Source organism: Corapipo altera, unplaced genomic scaffold, assembly GCF_003945725.1.
Source record: "Corapipo altera isolate COAL_440 unplaced genomic scaffold, ASM394572v1 2b, whole genome shotgun sequence".
Classification (NCBI taxonomy): domain Eukaryota; kingdom Metazoa; phylum Chordata; class Aves; order Passeriformes; family Pipridae; genus Corapipo; species Corapipo altera.
Window position 1 is genome coordinate 12,066,577 of NW_020884874.1, and position 21,672 is coordinate 12,088,248.

Genomic DNA, 21,672 nt, shown 5'->3' on the forward strand with positions numbered 1-21,672 from the left:
TAGAATCTACTCTGGCTATCTATTGTTTATCTTCAGCCAACTCCCACTGTAGGCAGTGAAGAGCTAGTAGACACGGTACAGTGCCCAAACAGCAGTGCCTATACTGCACAGAAACATTGGCCCCATTGACTCAGTGCTGCGCTCTGCGGTGGCTTTGCTTCCTGTTGTAGAACCTTCTGTGTTTCTACACCTCGGTCTGAATCCCAGCCACGTTGTACTCCTCGGATAATTACGGACCTAATTACGGGCTAATCAAGAGCCCCAAGGAACTCAAACACAGGTCTTGCAGAAGTGGCATAGGACCTATGGAAGCTAGGATGCCTGGGGGATAGGTCAATACAAGTTTGTAAACTTCACTGGTCCACTAAGATTTGGTGCAAACCTGTGAGAAATAACTACACATTATAGTTCTTAAACAGCTGTCAAAATACAAAGGGAATTGCTGGAAGAAAGAAAGATTACCTATGTCATAGGGGACTTACCATTATGACTTTGCAGGGAAAAAACATTCTTTGACATACATCACATGTTCATAAACAATACATGATAGATGATGGGGGTTGTGTTCATCTCTGTTCTCCATGTAATTGTTTTCATCTGTGGAATTCAAAAAGAAGTAGATGATTAGACAGAGAACTTCATAAGGAGTTACCTTATGATTTGATTTGTAATTAATTTGGAAATTGGAATTGAGGCAGTTCATAGTAGAGCAAAAATAGAGTCGTGTATGGTACATTCCTAACAGAGCGAGAGCTGGCAACCAGTGCAGAAAGCTTCCTTTCAGCATAGTTTCCATGAATCTGTATGTGCTGGTTTTCATTAAGGAGCTTTATTCTCTTGTGTGTTCTTCCAAAATGTCAAGCTTTTATTAAGGTTAGCCTGTAGAATTGTTTTTTGCAGAAAGCACATTTTAATCTTTGTACTGCAGGCATCAGATTGCTACTGGAAGCAAGTAGTGAAAGGAGCTGGTTAGGAAGCCCTAAAAATGAGCTGAGAACATGAGGAAGAATCCTGACCAAAGCTTGAGCTGAGATCTGCTTGAGTTTTATATGACAGCTAATCTCTGCTTCAGTTTCCCAGCTTCTAAATACTACAGCTTACCCAATGTTTATGAACCACCCAAGAGAACTGCAAAGTGATCAGTCACAGAGGAGAGCGGCAACAAATAGCAGGTATGGATTCATTACATATGGGGGAAATCTCAGTTGTGTAGAGTACTACCTTGTTCAGAAGCAGCTCTGCCTTCCCCAGCTAGTACAAGGAAATTAAAGGTCAGAGAATACAAAAATGTACATTTATTGGGACACTGCAGTGTTTAGGTAAGTATATAGTCCTCTGCAGCTAGTGTTCAGAAAGGAATTAGTTCTTGCAAGCTGAGAGCTCCAAAAAAGGTTAAAGTGATGTACCAACTTTTTCCTCACTGTCTTTGTTCTTCAATCTTTCTTTATTATTCATATTTGGCTCCACATGTCTTAAACTTCAGTATGTATCTTGCATGTTTTTCTAGGTAGAGTTAGCAACCCCAGGACTTTTTCTCTTCTTTAGTAAACATGTTGATTCAATCCTGATTCTTATCTGCTGTAAAACCACTTTATGTATTATTGCTGTCCACAGATTCCAGGTGCCTCTGTGATACTGCCAGACTAAGGCTGAATGCTCCAAGATTATTATTTTATCTGGACTAATAGTAGCAAAAGATTTTATCTATGAAATTCCTGAATAGGGAGATCTGGCACAATGCTCTTGGTTCTGAGAAATAAGGTAAAGCATATTTTCATGTAGATACTGAGTTATTTTGCAAATCATACGAATATCACAGATAAGAAATGGGAAAGGTAGTGATGGAATCTTAAAATCATAGAACGGTTTGGGTTGGAAGGGAACCTTGAAGATCATCTATTTCCAACCCCACTGCTGTGGGCAGGGGCATCTTCCACTATACCAGGTTGCTCAGAGCCCCATCCAACCTGGCCTTGAACACTTCTAGGGGTGGGGTATCCACAATTTCCCTGGGTAACCTGTTCCAGTGCCTCACCACCCACACAGTAAAGAATTTTTTCCTAATATCTAATCTAAGCCTACTCTCTTTCAATTTAAACTCATTCTGCCTTGTCCTGTCAATACATGCCCTTGTAAGTAGTCTTTGCCCATCTTTCCTGTAAGTTCCCTTCAGATACTGAAAGGCTGCAATTAAGTCACCCCAAAACCTTTTCTTTTCCAGGCTGAACAATCCCAATTCTTTCTGCCTTTTCTCATAGAAGAGCTGCTCCATCCCTCTGATCAACTTTGTGACCCTCCTATGGAGGGTCGCTCCAACAGCTTGAGCACAGTTCCTGTGCTCAGGACCCCAGAGCTGGTTGCAGTACTCCAGGTGGAGGAAGTCTCACCAGAGCAGAGTAGAGGGGCAGAATCACCTCCCTCGACCTGCTGACCACTCTGCTTTTGATGCAGCCCAGGTTACCATTGGCTTTCTGGGCTATGAGTGCGCGTTGCTGGGTCATGTCCAACTTCTCATCCTGCAGCACCCTCAATTCCTTATTGGCAGGGCTGCCCTTGATCTGTTCACCCTGCAACCTGTACTGATACTGAGGATTGCCTTGACCCAGGTGCAGCACCTTACACTTGGTCTTGTTAAACCACGTGAGATTCCCGTGGGCCCAATTCTTCAGCCTGGATAGGTACCTCTGGAAGGCATCCCATCCTTCAGGTGTATAAACCACACCACTCACCTTAGTGTCATCTGCGAATTTGCAGAGGGTGCATTTGATCCCTTCGTCTGTGTCATTAATGAAGATACTAAATAACACTGGTCCAAATACGGACCCATGAGGGACACTGCTTGTCCCTGATGTCCACTGGGACTCTGAGCCATTGACCACTACCCTCCAGATGTGACCATCCAACCAATTCCTAACCCACCTGACAGTCCACCTATCGAATCCATCACTCTCCTATTTGAAGAGAAGGATGTTGTGGGGGACTGTGTCAAAGGCTTTACAGGAATCCAGATAAATGACATGTGTAGCCCTCTCCTTACCCACTGATGTAGTTGCTCCATCATACAAAGCCACTATGTTGGTCAGATGGGTTTTTTCCTTGGTGAAGCTGTGCTGGCTGTCTCGAATCACCTCCATGTGCCTTAGGAATTATTGTAAGAAGTGTCATAGGGACCATTTCTCTTTTACTTCTTCAGAAAACTCATTACTACAAATCTTTCATGTTGGTCTTCCCATCTAAGAATAACCAAACATATTTTGCCAGAAAGGAGTAGTTTCCATTTTTCCTTGCCATCTCCAGCCCAATTACATTGTTCTGAGATTTACAGTGACTGTTTCTCGCATAGAAACTCTTCCTCTTTGTTAGAACATTAATTTCTTAACATTTTTCGTTTTGTTTATTAAGTATGAACAGGAAGAGTTTCTTCTTGATTTTCATCTGGTTTTCCCTGACACACTTGGGTCCATAGCAGACCTTAAACAGCATCTAAAGTCTCTGCCAGTTGTTCTAACCCTGTCATACTCTTTGTCCCTCCTTTGAATTCATCCCTGACTGTGACCCACATGGCCATGAAATTTTCCCCAGACCTCAAGAAAGAAGACAGAGACATGACAACAAGTGCTATATCACATACACAAACTTTCTCCTTCCCTTCTACTCCCTGTTTGTCGCAGGTTTCAGCGTGGAACTCAATGTGCACACCCTACATTGACTGGGGCAGAAATGGCACAAAAAATTGGAAAGAAGAAGAAAATGTTTTAGTGTCTTTGATCCCCAGAAGAAGTTTTCCTGCTGTCTCTCATCTCCACATTCTCGGCCTGAGCAATGTCACAATGCAGTTATTTGTTCCTTTATCCAGTCTATATAAATCCAGTTCTACCCCTCTCATCTTCATCTCGCTTTGCCCCCCTAAGCCACTTAAACGGCTGTTGTTGCCACTGTGCTAAAATACTTCATGAACCTTAATATATTTACTCATAAGACTTCTGAGGTCTAGGAGCTTTAACAGTTCTATTTAAGTACGGAGCATCCAAAGTCAGATAAGAAATCTAGAGCTAGTGATTCCCTATGCCAAAAGCCAGATTAATCCAGACCAAACCATGGTTCCAGCAGCCTCCTACCCATGCAGTCTACCACACTCCCCCAAGTGCTAGCTGCATCAGGATACTTTTTCCCTGCTGTGTCCCCCAGGATGAGAACCCTTCCCTAGGACATCCCCGGTCATGGCCTCCACACACCTCTCAGCAAGGCACGTGCTCGAGGAGCTGGCTGCAACGTGGCCATCCTGCTCCCCAGCTGCACCACTCCAGGATACCCACCATCTGGGGAGATTTCCTTATTTATGTACTCCTCTTTTTTCTTGTTTAGCTTTAACTTGTAGGCACCTAATTACTCAACAGCAAAACTCCAAACTATTTTCTTTCTTTAGCACTTTCTCTGATAGACCCTAATGTGCACATTGCTCATGGCAAGGGTGCACTGCATAACCCCAGGTTTTGTAATGTTTTTTTATCTAGAAGGAATAGTAATAATATAAAATGCAGTAGAGACTGTACTAAAATCATCTAAGGGTCATCCTTGTTGCAAAAAATTGCAATGGGATTTATTGATGATACGTGAACATGATGATTCCAAGGAGAGAGTCTCTGAAGCTAGAATCAGTGTTAGGTCCCAAACTGTCTTTTGGTGCTTCTTGAACATTTTCATAAGCAAAGGGAAACAGAATATAAGGCAAAAAATGTGTCAGGAAAAAAAAGTCTATTTGCTGCTGAAGAAGACCACCCACTGTGATTGTGGGTATGTTTGACATTCTATCATATCTATAATTTTAAACTATTAGGGGCAGTTTCTATATTTTCTAATAGAAAGGCCCATTACTATTTAATGCCATTATATTATAATTAAATTATTTTTATTTTATTGTTACTTGAAGTATTATTAATAACCTATAAAAATGCTCACAATTTAGTACATATAGGAAGCAATGCCAAGGTGGTCTCTTCCCTGACAGCCGTATTCAAATGGGTTTAAAATCAGTATGATTTTTAAATGTGTAATGTAATGCTTCTCTGCTACCATGTGATAAAAAGAAGTCTTAGGTCATCAGCAGTCAGAACTCCTCTCTCAGTAGTCTCAGATGTTAGCTTTTATTTCCAGAAAAAAAGAAAGATTATTCTAAGGCGTCCAGTTTTCCTTAGAAATACTGTCTTGGGTTGAAGTTCTTCTTTTTAATTACTAAGGCTGAGCAAGGTTTTAATAACTGATAACTGCAGCTATGGAATACTTGTACAGTTATCAAGAGGCAAAAAGCTGTGTGGGCTTTTTTTTTTTTTATTTTTAATTCCCAAATTTCTTTCTTTGTCTGTGGAATCGTAAATCTTAAGTTAGTCTTTTAAGGCTGATGTAAACCTTCCCTCCTTCAGAGACAGCCAATATTTGGAGCTGGAACTTCAGACAGAGTAAATCAATAAAAATAAAGTAGGGATTTGATATAGTGTAATAAGTCAGGAAAAAGAAATGGAACTACTTATAAATCATAAATCAACTTGGTTGTATAAATAGTTTTCATATAAAAGTTAATGAAAATGTCTTGTGTATTTCAGGCACATGAGTATATGCAATAGCTATGCATGCTCATTTCTCTTCTGCAATTATTATTCCCTTTGAAATAACATATTTTAGGGCATTTAAAAAAAAAAAAAAAAGGAAAGGCCCCTTGCAGCAGGATCCATATATTGCTTTATGGGGATACATTTTTTCAGAATCAAATTGTCTATTCCAGTTTACATATATATTTCATACCTGAAGTATTAAGATGCAGGGGAAAAAATTCTTAGCCTTTCAGTAAATGAGAATTAAAGAACTTTTGTCTTTTTTTTTGTCCTTTTTTTTTTTTATTTAATATCTGAAACCAAAGTAAATGATGGCAGTAAGTTTTTCCCCATTACATTTCAGTGTGAATTTTCAGTGGGGAAGAGGATGGTCCAAGAGCAAATTTCAATATGTCTTATTTCAGTAGATATTACTAGAGGGGCCGAGAGGATTCAGATAAACTGAAAGATTACAGACTACACAACACAAAGAAGATGCTTTGTGTGTCTCAACTTTATTTTAATTCAGAAATCGAGACATTTTTCTGAAGTGATAGGTTAGGTCAGAACTGACTGGGCCTTCATCTCATCTTCTGTGCTTCCCTCCATCTTCTGCTTCCATCCACTCTTCAAATTTTTGTACACCGGTGAAGTACACCATAGTAAGAGAGGCTCTAGACAGAGGGTTAAACTGACTTGCACATTTCTGGAATGTTTATGTCTATTTTTTTTCATCAATTACCTTACCTTTCCTAACTTATTTCAAATGAAAATGCTTTCTGGGAAGGTCTGTCTCTCTACATAATTATATAGGGATCTCTAGGTTGCCTATGATATTAATATTTACATGGTTATTTGGGAACATTTATCTGAATATTGGGAACTCCTCATTTATAAGGAACTTTCTACAAAACTAATGAGGTCCAGGATAAAACTGTTCTAGAGAGGGAATTTCCTTTATTGCCATTTTGTACCACTCCAAGATCCCAAAAAAACAAAGTAAAACAAAAATACCCTTTAAAAATATGTGCAATGAAGAAGTAAAATCATATATATATATGTCCCTCTTACCCTTTCAAAGTAGAAGTTTTCTGATTTATAAATACAATAAAATAAAAATATGGAAAAAACTCACAAAATTTGCATGTGAATCACAATTAAAAATGAACTTGTAGATTAATTGTTTTCCAAAAAGTTGTCCTTTTCCGAGAAGAAATGACCTTGCTTGTATTTCATCATATCAATGTTTTAAATAGAAATACTTCATTAGCTAGACTGTTCAGGGAAGTTATGAAGTTAGTGGTTTGACAGATTTGAAAACAAATTACTAAATCTGTAGTGAGCTGTTATTTTCAGTTCCTATAACACAACAGTCAAAACCTCCTAAAGAAACTTACTTGCTGACTTCTCTAAAGGAACTACTGATTTTCTTACAAACAAGTAAAACTTCAGTCTTGTCTCTACATATCCTGTTGCTTGGCACAATTATGCAGTAAGGCAGATTTTAGTAAAAATGTAACAAGTTTTAATAAAACTAAGAATGTAAAAGCTATTTCTTTCTATTTCTACTTAAAGGATTCTGTGGATTTTTCATATGCCCATAGCAATTTGAAAATACACTGTCTTGTACTTTGGTTTTATCAGGCCTTATAAAATAGCAAAAGAAGTCCTTCCTGAGAAAAGGAATTGTTGGTAATTGTATAAGCAGTATTATTATGAAATAGTTTATTTTTTCACAGGATAGTATCTGTATTTTTCTCTCAGCTTTATCTATGGTGTTCTTTCAGACTATCAACAGCTTTAAGTAGAACTGTTATTTAGTCCTCCATATGAATAAACACATATATGTTGGAATTGCTAAGAATAAGAAAGATGTATTGGTGCCTATGAAAATTAAAAAACCATGTTACAATTTTTAAAACTGAATTTTTACTTTGATAAGTTCAGCCTCTGTCTCACCAACCATAAGCCAACCCAAAAAATGCCGAACGATGCAAAGGCAGGAAGGGGAAGTGAACTTCAGTTTTTTTGGGGAACAGGAGTGGGGGGAACACACACACAAGATAAAGAAAAATTACAACAAACCAAACAAAAAAAAAGACAAAAAAAAACCCCAAACAAAAACACAAAACCAAACAAACAAAAAACCCCACACCACCAAAGACCCACTAGAGACTGGACAGCCAAGAATGAAGATGACCAAAATCACCAGTCACTTTGGGAAGCCTTAAGCTTTTATTTCAGGACATCACACTATGGAAGTAATTCATTCCTTATCACTTCCCTGTAGTCATGCAGTCAGATAAGGGACTGGCAAGTGCTGATGCACATGTTGGGCAGATGGATTTCACAGCTGCTTCCAGGGCACAGAAGCAATTCAGGGATGGCAAAACACACAGTAATACCTGAGTGAATCCTGGAAACCACACAGCAAAGTTGGTTGGTCTATACACAGGAATTTTGGGTGGTACCCTAAGAAGGGTGCCCGTAGGGTATGAAGTTTTACCTCCAGGAAACTTGTAAGTACTTGCTTTCTTCATGGAGAATATGCCCACAGGGAAACTCTACAGCTTATATCATCCCATCTTATTATTTTTACAAGTAGAAGAACCCACCAGAAGGATTTTACCTGTGCAGGTCCCTTTGTATTGTGTTTTCCTGCCCTGATTTCCCTTAAGAAAAGGAGAGCTTGTTTTCTTTTCTTAAGTGAGCCCAAAATGCTATCAGGAATCAGACTGTGCTTGCAAGTGAGGCCAGAACATAACCCAGCTTTTATATTAATACCCTTGGGGGCTGAAATGGCATTATTTTAAACTACAGAGAGGTATATCAGTATGATAGTTGTGGATTGCAGAATGGACTTGTTTTACAATAACCCCCAAAGTCGTAACCAGAGCTTCAGTGTGCTGAACACATGAGCCCATCTGTGCTAGGTGCCTGCAGGCAGTGGGAGCCCACCAGAGCTGCCCATGGGCAAGACAAGGCAGGAGCAGGTACAGGCATGAGCAGCAACAGAGTTGGCACATGTTTATCATTCTACTGTGCAGCTCAAAGGAAAAAAAAAAACGGTAACTCTAGTAGCCTGTCTGACTAGGTCTGTATGGAAATGAGTAAAAGGCTGTCAAGAGAAAGGCAGAAAGGCAGGAGGAGGGTCTTTTGGGGAGCTGTAGGAACACTGTAGTTAAACCTAGCACATCTTTGGCTGGCATGGCCTTTGGCCACCTGGAATTTCTTTCGTACCCTGGTGTCTACCCAGTCAAGTAGATACGAGGTGTCCTCAGGCTCTCTGGTGAGTCACCTGCAGGTCCTGGCCCAGTGTGTAACCAACACTTAGTGCAGGGCACCCAGCCAGAGGAGCAGTGCAGAGTGGTGCCTCGGGGTGGTAAGCTGATGAAAATTAAGCTGGTGTAGGTATGGCTTAGTGTATGTGAGTCACTGTTGAAGCATAAATTCATACTCGTCTCTTAGCTTCTCTCTTAACCTTGGGCTTCCCAAGCATGAGCCCTGTCCCATAGGCTAGGCTTTAACAGTGTAAATGCTAGCCAGGTTAGGGCTGGATCCCCAGGTTTAGACCTTGGGCTGAACATGCTGTGTGAACACCACCTCAGCACTCGAGCTGCATGTGTTCAGGTTTCCGCCTCAGCAGGTATAACCCATAAACATAGACAGCCAAGCAGGCAGCGGTAAGCAAGCATGTGCAGAGTCTTTCCCAACCAGTGACCCTTCGCCAAAGTAAATTACCATCAGTTGTCATTTAAATGAGAATAAGCTTCACTGATTACTTTTTGCATAATCATTCAGAATGAAACCAGATGTTCCTCAGCCCATGTTTAAAGCTGCAATGCACATTTAAAGGGAGGCAAGTCTTGTTAGTGAATTGGTTTATCTGAAAAAACATATCTGGTAATGGTAATGAGGGTATATTTCTGAATCAGAAACCATTTCCCAAGCTGTTAGACACAGCCATATGCAAATTGCCATTCCAGTAATATTAAAGTTGTCACAGCATGAGTCAAACTTTGGTTGTTGTTTTTAAACAGCAACAGTAACTTCCCCTCAGGAAAACTGCTCTGAATCACTGTTAGGTTTGGGTGAGTGTTTTAATAGAACGATTTTCTGGCTTTAATTATTTTAATTTTACTTGCTTGCTCCCTTTACATTTCTTGTTGTGACACGTTTTCAATCTACAGCCAGGAATCTGGGTTGCAGTGATATATTAGACCTCAGAAGGAAGCAAGTCACTCTATCTAAATCATCTGAGAAATTCTTTTTGGTTATCCAGTCTGTTTGAAATTGTCAGGACATCTCCTTTTCCTCCCAGCTTATAGACCTGAAGCATTAGCATCCCCACACATTCATGTTGCTTCCTGCTGAAAGAATATTTATAGCATTTCTGACCTTTGAATGAACTTCTATGAATCAATAGCAGCAAAGTGGAAAGAAGGTCAGCAGCAGTTTTCCTCTTGACCAAGTGTTGCCAGTGTTAGGCTTGGAATATCTAAGATATATTAGGAACTATATTAGGAACAACCATAACCACATTTATGCAGCATTTTTGCAGGACGTTTTAAGATTTCTTCAGCGCTGTTTTGGAGTTGTCATCTCAAAGATACAATGCAAGGTCAAAGCCAATGGTGTCATTGATGGTTTCTAAGTTGTTGTGTATCAATATTTACATGGCAGAACTTCTACAAGAAACCTTAAGAGACAGTTTAATAATTTTTTTTAGCTATAATTTTGTCACAGGGCAAATGTAAGTGAATTAGAAACTGTTCTCGTTAATGGCTTACTGCAATTGAGACACCATTCATTTAGTCCTGCTCCAGATTGCAGAAATAAAATTGTGTGTGAGCACAAGCAGCCACGTGAGATGCTTCAAGGCAAGGTTTGCCCATTCACAGTCTTCTCCCTACGACCCTACAACTCAAATATTTTAAAGGACCTATCCTAATTTCTCAAATTTCTGAAGCTCCTTCCAAAATTGAAGTGTTCCCATAATGAACTAGACATCTCAATGCTGTTAGCTGCCTCCTTCTTAAGGGGAAATTAATTTCCCTTCATTTCACTGCCTAAAAGCAAAGTTCCTAACTTAATTAAATCCTTTCCTTCTCCAGAGCTGGCACCTCTAGAAAGTGCTTCTTGCACTCTCTTTTGCCTACCATGGGATCCTGGCCAATTAGTTCAGATTGTAACCATAAATTAGAAGCCTAAATTCCGGATGCATTGGGTTAAGTGAGATGAACCCCATTGCTAGGGGTGACAGTAATAACTCTCACAGAGTGAGAGGTCCTCTACCTTGTAATTAGAGTGAATTGTTTCAGTCAGGACTGCCATTTATACCTTTCCATAGAAGTAGCAAAGCAGGGTCTTGTTCTTTGCTGGAGCCTTCTGGTGTTGCTGTAATACACAGGGCTCCTGTTTTTAAATGCAATGTTTTTATTCTGAAAATACCTCTCATAATAGCTCTATTTTTCTCCAGTATTTTCCTGATTGAATTGTCTCCCAATGGAGAGACAATAACTACACTAACCTTCACAAATGTCAAAGAAACTTTTGATAGCAGCTCAAAAGAGTTTTCATAAGTTTCTTTTTCTGTGTCTGTGTCATTTGAAGATTGTGTCTACTCATTCAGCCAACCATGCAAATATGTCTAAAAATACAGAGAAAATGAAACAAATTTACTGAAGTTTGACAACTTCTGCTTGATCAAAAGTTGTTTGGTCAAGTGTATTTTAAAAGTCAGGCAATAAAGATATTTTTAATGGATGCTATCATATTTATTATTATTATTATCATTAGGTTCCTGAAGAAGAACAAAGGAAAAGACATTGCCACACAAGTTCTACATGAATTGTTAATGTCAACTTTGAATTTCCTTGTTTTTTCCTAGTTTATAAAACATCCTTAATATAGAATTGTTTTGTCTGAGAATAAATCCTGTGTTTATTCAAATTCTTAGATTCATAGTATTAAAGAATTATTTACTTCCTCTCTCCACATACCTATTTCCCCCTTTTTGCTTCTTTTTCTAATTTCTTTCAAGGACTGCTTCATGTGCATCTTCAGTGCTCTTAAACAAAAAGTTGTCTTATCATTTCACTGTTCTCCAGAATTTGCATTCCAGCTTCCAACACTCTCTAATCAAGTGAATTTTCCTATGTCTTACTCTTATTCCTAACACATTTTGAGTACTTTGAAGAATTCTATAAAGCAGGAGAAAAATTGAAGTCCTGATGTTACACCTAAGTCAGATCTCAACACTATATTGGCTTCTAACCCATCTGTCTCTAGAATAAAATTAAGACATGTTTGATTGAGACTGAATAACAAAATCAACCGTCTGTTGCACCAATTCAGTAGACAAAATACATTAATAGTAATATTTCTGATGAAATTCTAGTTTATTGGTTCACTAAGGCTCCAGCAAGAAGCTAAAAAGAGTTCATCTGTCAATAACACATGGATCTGAAAAAGCGACAAGGTTACATGGACAGCAGGACAGATCCATCTGCTTTGGGACCAGCTAGAAATGAAGCCTATGGCACAGCTGGGTGATGACAAGGGAGTTTCAGCTTCTGCTGATTTTTCTGAATCACTGACACTGCCAGTGTGAATGTGTGTCAGTGTGGATTACACCACCACCAGCAATATTGTCCACTCATCATTTCTTCAAAACTGTATGACAAGTGGAACTGCTCATTATTTTTGCTTATCTAAGGCTGGTGAATGCCCTTAAGAGCTACTTCAGTCTGTTTTGTTGTTTTCATGTCAGTGTTTAAAAACCATATGTCATTTGTCTGTATGACGAGGTATATGTTGTCTCTTACGATCTGTTTTCTCTCACGGTTTCACCTTACATTTTTAGCAGCTCCTCCATTTGTGCGGTCCGTGTGTCTTCCTGCCTTCACTGCTGTAGTGTTTGGGAGGCCAAGCCCATTACTTTGATTCCTTAGCTCTTCTGTAGTCCATGCAGACAAGGCTCAGCTGCTTCTTTTCTCACAAATGACTGCCTACTCCCAGCTACCAAACACCTTGACTGAATCTGCAGTCAGTACCAGAACTTGAGCCAGATATTGGAGCTGGTTTAATGTCAAAATAGACCAGTCGTGTGCAGGCAACTTCTCACACATGTCACAAATACAGGAGGATGGGCTGGTCTCACTAACAGCATGCAATTTGATGATTTCAGAGAATGACGAGGAGCAGGAGGCTCTGCTGTCACTGGACAAGCCCGGCTGGTATTCCCAAGGTAATTCTATCCAGCTCTTTGATCTGCTGAAGAAGATGACTGGCAAGCTGGATCCCAAGGTATGTTTAGAGTAAATCTTTCTGAAAATACTGTTTCAGTCAAGAATTCACCAGACAAGCTTTCATTAAGGTTTTTGATGTGATTGGTCACAAACTCTTGTTCTGGCTAAGCTTACTGCTGTCTAGCAGACTGCAGCCCAGAACTGGAAGTAGCATATTAGTCTTCTTATCGGTAGAATATGTAAACTTTCTGAATGTTTTATTCTGTATGAATGATCATGCATTTTGGCAGCTTTAGGAAGAATTGGATTATAATCAGGTAATCTCCCTGGGGAAACAGATTAAATAGATTAAAAGGTGAAAATTAGGATTTTGTTATTTTAAGTACGGGTCTGGATGGGTGAAAATACCACTGAAGATGGTGTGACCACATTTTCTCTAGTGAGTAAACTCCTCTCTGGACACAGAAGAGTTCTGTGTCACCAAGAGATGCTCCATGTTCTCTCTTGTTTCCAATGTAGTCCAAATGTCATTCCTGTTTAGTGTATTTTCTTGGTAGTCATTCACCTGCTTCCTGTCAGGCTATTTCTATCAGTCAAAAAACTCAGTGATGTCCCTTGTCCCGGTACCAGTCAGGCATCCCTGTTCAGTGCCCCTGGAGGGCAGAAGTGAGGAGGGCCAGCCTTTCCCTTATGGAGATGGTAGAAGATAAAACCCCAAACTTGATATAAATAAAATCTTTTTGTGTCATGACCAACTGTAAACGTGGAGGAATTTTTATTAGGTTATTTTAAACCTCTTTTTCTCTCTCTGTGAAATACAGTTTGCTTGTGTTTTCCTCATATACAATGAACTTTTAATTTGCTTCTTCCCTTGTAGGTTGTTTATTTTGGTGACAGCATGCACTCAGATATTTTCCCAGCTCGTCACTATAGCAACTGGGAAACTGTCTTCATCTTAGAGGAGCTTCTAGGGGACAAAGTTACAGTGCCTGCAAAGGCTGAATCTGAGCCCTTGGAGAAGAAAGGAAAATATGAGGTAAGGGTTCCTTGCAGATGTTTCCTGGAACAGAATAAAGTAAGTTACAAAAAAGCCTCATGCCACCTGCACTGAGAATGAACCTGCTTATCTCACCATGCTGGCAGCATCAGCATCCCCCACAGACATATCCTCCTTACCTTACCAGGAAGATGCTGTTCTGTCCTAGCTTAGGCCTTGCATGAGTGACACAGAGCTTCTACTTGGACCTAAGTCATGGATCTCAGCAAAAGAGCTGTGTGTGCTCTCCCTTAGTAACAACCCATAGTCTTCTCCTTTTTAGTAACAAGAACCTGCCCTCCATCCTACAAGTAGAAATTTCATGGACACTTATCACAAGTCCAGCACCTGAATTCTGCTGAGTTCATGACATTTCCCTGTGTGTTGTGGCCAACTGTAAACACAGGGGAAATTTTATTAGATTGTTTTAAAGCTCGTTTTCTTTCTCTGTGAAATACAGCTTGCTTGTGCTTTCCTTGTATACAAAGAACTTCTAATTTGCAGCTTACCTCATAGGTTGTTTATTTTGATGACAGCTGCACTCAGATAAGAAGGACTGTTTCAAAATTGTTCCAGTGCAAACTGCTGATAAATTCAGATAAATTATGTGACTTTGATGTTGATCACAACTGGGAAGCAGGGCCTTAGCATTACTGGCACCCTTTAATTCTCCCACAGAACTTGAAAAGTTACTATTGTTTATCCTCCTCTCCACTGGCAAAGAACAAAGTAGATAGGGAAGAGTGCTCATATGGATTATGTGGCAGAATTGTACCTCCAGCACTGTAAGTAGGAACTGCAGTGCAGCTTCACTCTCTGTTTGGAGCATTTTAATTTCATATGCTGCTAAATAAATAGGTCATTTTCTTCTAGTTGCAGAGAGATGTATGTGGGTTTTGCACTTTGCTTTGTAAAGCACTAAGCTTGATTTTTCTGTTAACTTTTTAATCATAAAGAGTACTTATTTTAACTTACTGATAGAAAAAAAATTGTGGAGGTAGTTTTATACTAGTTATGTTTTTAATCTGACTAAGAAGTGTTGTAAAAGCCAGTTTTCAATGGAGAAAAGGATATCTTCAATGGGACTAAAACAATATAGATATGATATCTATTACTCTACGTTTAATTGACATATCTTATATTTTCACCCATTATCCTGATTTCTAAACTAAGGTCAGACAAGGACAGTTCTATCACTGAAATAAGGAAATGTAATCATTGATGTTTAGGCTTTTTCCTAGGTTGCAAAAAAACAAAAATTAAGACAAAGAAACTCAATCTCCTGCCAATAAAAATGTGTTTCTTGGTAAGAGAGGTCAGAGGCAGGTGGGGGGAAGGAAGAGTTATTAGTAGCACTACATGGGTTAATATAATTTGATTTGAGGAATTAATGCTTTAAAAATAACTCATTCTCCTCCATAACTTTGTTCATTCTCTGACTGGAGATTCTGCTACATTGCTGCATTTTTGTAAGGTTTGTGGGATTTTATTCAACCATGGTTTCTTAAGCATTTAAATGGACAGCCAGAAAATGTTTCTTTTCCTGGAAGTACAAAGAAAGAGTAATTGAGCAATGTGTTTCTAAGCCCATGATGATGATTTGGTTTTCTCATATTGAAACAACTCTGGTCAACTGCTCACAAGATCCATCTTCTCTATCACATCAGTTATCAAACAGGAAATTGAGACTTTTAGACATGTGCTTGACATTTCACTGATGCTATAGTATTCCTGTCTCGGGAGACACCACCCCTGCCACACACAACCCCTGTTCAGTGTACATCCGCTACCAGTGACAGCAAGCAAGCAAGGGAGAAATGAATTGTGTTGATTAAAGGAACCTGAACCAGGGGGGCCATGGCAGGTCAGTGGTGTTATTTCATTACCACGCTGCTCACTGGAGTCTGAACAACAGGTCACATCCATATCTCTGCAGTTGACTGGACACCACTAACTTAACAGGACTAGTTCAAAGGGTCTCCCTTTACAATCCTATGAAAGTTTTATTTTCATTCCCCCAAGCAACTTCTCCCATTAACCCTTTTTTTAGGAAGGGAGAGAAGCCAATTCAAATGAGTGTACGAAGTCAAGTGTTTTTGGCAAATTAGTCACAGACAGATTAGATTTCATCTGATTCATCAGCCTTGGCATTGGCAATAAGAAAAATACACTGCTCTGTGTGTGCAGAGAGGGACTGAAAACTTAATACATGACACAAACCTCAATTCTATCACTCTTTATAAAATGCTATTAAAGAAATAAAGTATTACTTTAATTTGCAATTGCATCTTTCAAAAGGAAATTATAAAAATCTGTTTCCAGTTGTTTGACTGGTGTTTCATCACTAAAAGAGGGAGGGGAAGAAAACAACCTTCTCACACAAAAATTGGGACTTGTAATTTCCATTTTTATGGGCAGTTTTTGTCTTTTCCCTTCAATTATATGCATGATATAAGCCAGATACACATAACTGTGAAATTATGGTAACAACTACAGTTCTTTTAAGTGTATGAGTCGTAACCAAATAAGCAAGAGAATAGCAAATTAAAAACTATTCATGCAGTTACTTGGCTCCTAAGTGAATTGCAGCATGCAGGGGGAAAAAAAATACGAAGCATTGTGTTGAAACAAGATTTCCCCCCCTTCCCAGAATCGGGGGTTTGTTTGCTTGACTGGAGGCTTTGGGTTTGCCTTCTGTTCTTTAAATGTGTGATCAATTCCACCAATGAAAACTCAAAGAAAAGCTGGAATTTGTCCCAGGATTTTGAGGGAAATTGTTGCAGAGGAGCTGTAAGAATCTTGGGCTATAGGAATGAATGGAGCAGAAATCAAAGAATTTTTTAGTGTATATGGATGACATTTTTGCAGTTGGAAGGGAGAATTTAATTTTTACAGTATTGCCTAGTGGCTTGTTGGTTGTAGGGGTCAGGGCCCTTATTTCTCTGAATTTCCATAACTCTCTTGTTGTGAGCATAGACAAGGCTATTTACTTTGTGCCTTCTGGCTCTGTTTGTCTCTTTATTCCTGTTTAACACAAATCCAACAGTACTTTCAGAAATAACCTGATGGGCTGTTGTGGAGCCTGGTGAGTGAAAACAATGTCCTTAAGGCAATATGCTGCAGTGCAATGCATTTTATTTTAAGTCTGCTTATAGTGATCCATATGGTAGTTTAGGTACCATAATCATTGGTGAAATGTTTTATATTTGCACATGACTTGTAAACGTGCAGGTTCTGTGCAACAGACCAGTGGCTAACTTGTCCATTTGCATACCCAGCATAGGTATGTAATTTAGGAACACCTGGTTGTTGTGACTAGCACAGCTGTGCTGGCAGCAACATTTCACATACTTACCATTATACCAGCAAAACTGTATTTTGAGCATTGATTTTTTCTAGCAGGAGTCGGTGATGGTGTTACTACCTTGGCACAAAGCATGCAGCCATCAGTACCATCCATCATATTGGATGCTGTGAAGTATTCCTCATGCTCTGTGCTTGGTACAAAGATGATGGCATAGATGAGTGCTGAGCACGATGTGGATTCCTGAGCTGATGGGAGCAGGAAGGGGGGGAGGGATGGAAAACAGCCTGATGTCTTCTCTGTGGGGACCAGGGACAGGACCCTGGAGAAGAGGAGGCTCAGGGGAGACCTTCTCACTCTCTACAACTCCCTGACAGGAGCGGGGAGCTGGGGGGGGTCAGGCTCTGCTCCCAGGAACCAGCAGTAGGACAAGAGGGCACAGCCTTGAGCTGCACTAGGGAAGGTTTAGGTTGGACATTGGGAAGTTCTTCCCAGAGAGAGGGATCAGCCCTTGGAATGGGCTGCCCGGGGAGGGGGTGCAGTCACTGTCCCTGGAGGTGTTTAAGCAGAGCCTGGATGTGGCATCAGTGCCATGGTCTGGGTGACAAGGTGGGGCTGGGTCATGGGTTGGACTGGATGATCTCAGAGGTCTTTTCCAACCTGGTTGATTCTGTGATTCTGTGATGGTAAATCTCCATCTAAATAAAGCCTTTAAAAAATACTAACAGCTTGACTTTCCACTCCCGTCTCCCTTACATCTTTCTTTTTTTCATCTCTTTACCAAATGTAGAAAAGCTTCAGAGCTCAGCTCCCTGCCTACTTGTATTTTAGAAAGGTCATTTGTAAGTTGACAAATTAGTGTTACCCAAGGGTCCTATTAACAGATTCTGTCTGCTCTGTTAACAGGCCCTATTTGTCTGCAGTTAGTAAAGCAAAGGTGACAGTAAGTATTCCAGGTGTTTTGATTTAGTGGAAGATCCTGCAACTTGGGGAAGCCTGGTACCATTTGCTTGAAGTCTAGACTTTTCTTTGAGGCTTTGTACCCTCAACTGATACAATCATTGTTTGACCTACTACTGTCTGACCAATATGCTTGGGAGCAAACCCATATGCCTTGGGGATTTACATGAGAAGGAGGGTTTGCTCAGCACTTCCCAGGATCCACTGTCCCGCTGTGAGAGCAAATCCCGTGTCTGGGGGCTGCAGGAGTGGCTGGTGCATCTTCCAGAGATGCTCAGCCTCACTGTTGAGCATGTGCCTCCAGGCATGTGAGGAGTAGACATGTTAAGAGCAGACTTTTGCCTCATTTCACAAATGTAGAGATTCATAGTACGTGGTCTGTCCTTATTGCAGGCTATGTGAGCTGCCCATGAGATATGGGCACTTTATGGATTTCAGGTAGGGATGGCAGTAGGAGTGATGTCTGATGCTTCCTAATGATGTGGGCAAAGTTTTGGCAGCTCTTTTCAAATTTGAAATCAAGATTTAGCCTGCCAAACCTGCCCTGTAATGTGGAGACAAGCCAGTAGCAATGGCTTATGATGATGGGAGCTTTCTACCAGGTGACTTGATAACAAGTCTTATATCTAATTGGATTTGGTTTTACTAAGGGCTTGGGTTGTAAATCCAAGATGTAATTCCCCCCTCTTAGTAAGAAAGAAATTCCCATTTTGAGATTCAAACCTCTGAAAAAATCAGTTCATGTCCTAAGATTGCATTTTTAATTGTCTGTTGAACCAACCATGCATTTCAAAAAGCAAGACCCTCACATTTTTTCTCTTGTCAATAAACAAGGCCCTGTTTTTTGTGCAAAGGCTTGTATGGGCCAGTACTGGGATTGCTGTTTCGATTAATCACCTGAACAGCTGAAGAGTTTTCTGCATATGTCATCCAGCTGGCAAATGGATTTTAAGTCAGCACAGCATCTACATTTAATTATAACTGATGTAGAGACCTGGAATTTGCACGGAAAGATGAGATTTGGGAAAAAAAAAAAAGGCAAGATGCTGTCCCTTTGTGTAAGGGGGGGGGGGGGGGGGAAAGCCTGGGACTTAAATTAAATTCTTGCTTTGAAACAAAAGATAGGAGTTTTTTTTCAACTTATTTACATCAGAAGACAGAAAGTAGTATCTATATTTCTTGAAATCATACTTCCTCTCCACCCCCAGCTATGCTCAGAGGAAAAGCTGTTACACAGACTCACAGAAGAGTGGTTCTGTGTTTGCTGACCTGATCTGTTTGGGTGGATCAACAGCTTTCTTGTCATCAAAAGATACAGGCCTCTGTTATAAACACAAATGATTCCAGCAGATTCTCAAAACTATTAAGAAAGGGGTTAAATGGAAAATAAAGTACAAAAGTTTACAAATCTGGAGGCACACTATGATATCTGTTCTTCTATACTTTGAAGGTCTGAGAAGTTACTTTGCACTCAAATGACTTTAACAGATTTTCTGTAGCGTAGTTCACAGGGGTTTTTTCCAGTTTTTCATCTTTCTGTAGATGTCTCCTGGATTTTTTTCTCTGATTCCTCATGACAGTATATAACAGGTTGCAGGAGGAACTGGTAAAAAATCAGTTTTCTCAATGTTGTGTTAGTGCTTTCTTTAAAACATAATTAGTCTAGATGTTGTTTTCTGAAAATATACATGAAAAAAATCAATTTTTCAGAATTTGCTAGGCAACTGAGTGGCTCTCCATGAGTTCTGTGGCTCTGTTTTCACTCTTTCTTCAGCTCAGAAACAGATAACACAGGTGCCATTCATCACAGTTACTCCATCCAGCGCCAGGAATCTCCTTTTCCCCGAGGAGGACATCTAGGATGTGTTACAGTCTGTGCCACAGCTACCCAGCCTCTCCAGCAGAGAAGGGCAGCAGGCAATTCACACTATCTAAAAGAGAAAAACAGGGAAAATGGAAGGTTTTTTTAGGGGAAAAATATTTAAAGCTAACTTTTTGTGTCCTAAGGAATCCATTAATTGCATAAAGAGAAGCTTGGGGACTTCTGAGAGGAAGACTGTTACTGTCTTTCATTATATTTTAAAGTCAAATTGTTCCTGAGATACAATACAGGTTTCCTAGAAACTAGAGTTCCTTAAACTAATGCTTGTGGATGGATAAAGAAGTTTTTTGGTTGTTTTTTATTTTGTTGGTTTTGGGGTTTTTTTGAGCTTACATATTTATTTATTTTTCTTTCAGGGAGATCAGCTCAAAGCTCCTTACTTCATATCTAAACAGTGGGGCTCTTTCTTCATGGACAGAGTACCAGCCCTGGAAAATGCAGAGGAAACCTTAGTTCACACATGGTCCTGTAAATGTATTAGCACTTACAGCACTATTGCAATCCCTAGTCTTGAAGCAATAGCAGGTAAGGAAGATGGTGGATTTTTTTTTCCTAATGAACATGTAGTATTCATGGGAAATTGGTAATGCTGTAGATCTGGTTTTGAGATTACATGTATCTAAAATACACTGGAAATATTCTGTTCATATCTTGCAACAGTGCAAGTGGCCATTGATTACTTTGATGTTTGTGCTTTTAATTGTTGTCCAATACACGCAGGTTTTTTGTTTGTCTCTGTGAATATTAAATGTTTAATTTATGCCCTGTTAGAAATAGGATGCAACATTTAACAGATGGTAGATTAATTCCTGAACTTGGTCAGGATTTTCTCTGACCAAGTATCTTGCTGTTTCTACTTTCAATGGTGAATTAGATTAGGAAACAAACACATACAAAGTCACTTGAGGTTTTTATACTTCCAAATATGTTTCCCTCTAATCTGCCTTGTTATACTTCCTCAGTCAGCTCACTATAGCTTTGCAACTGCCATACATGTCAGTGGATCATGAAGGGGATCATCTATATATCCTCAGTCTGTCATTTTGCAGTACTGAATTTTGTCGATACCTGTACCTAAAGAGATAAACAAATTATTACATGAATGAGGTGCTTAGCTGTATGAAGAACACAGCAAGCATTTGGTTTACTAACCCCTCTGTTCAGCATCTGTTGCCTACTTCATGCATAAGACCAAGGAGTAAAAGGTTTGTTGCAAGAGAGCATTTCAGACTTGCCCAGCAGTTATTTCTACAACAGGACACATGATAGACCTGTTGTTTGCAACTATATTTTACACATGCACTTACATTGTAAGGATATCTCAAAACAGAGCAACCATACAGAGTCACAATTTATTTATGCTTCTGATAATTTGCCATTTTGCAGTCTGTATTTCAACCTAAAGGTACAAAGCCAAAATATACCGAAGGAAATTGCCAACAGAGGGATAACTTCTGTAAAACTCCCATCTAAGACTTTTCCACGACCATCCTGTGGCTTGCTTTGGAAGTGTTGGCCAAGATAAAACACATCGGTCAGTCGCACTCTGAAACTCTGCCTCCCAACCAGCTCCCTGTAAACACAGCTCAGTTTGCAGGACTAACAAGGGCTCTCAACCACAAATGTACCACCAACTTTCCAGCTACAGATGA

At 39.7% G+C, this 21,672-nt stretch overlaps 1 protein-coding gene across 2 annotated transcripts in view; it reads left to right on the forward strand.

Annotated features, from left to right (window-relative positions):
- Positions 1-21,672, forward strand: part of NT5DC1 (5'-nucleotidase domain containing 1) — a 139,451-nt gene that overhangs the window by 104,503 nt on the left and 13,276 nt on the right. For both annotated transcript variants that reach the window (XM_027632638.1, XM_027632643.1), the window contains 3 exons: positions 12,778-12,896; positions 13,716-13,874; positions 20,377-20,545. In XM_027632638.1, the coding sequence (XP_027488439.1) occupies positions 12,778-12,896; positions 13,716-13,874; positions 20,377-20,545 (447 nt within the window). The remainder of the gene's footprint in view (positions 1-12,777; positions 12,897-13,715; positions 13,875-20,376; positions 20,546-21,672) is intronic.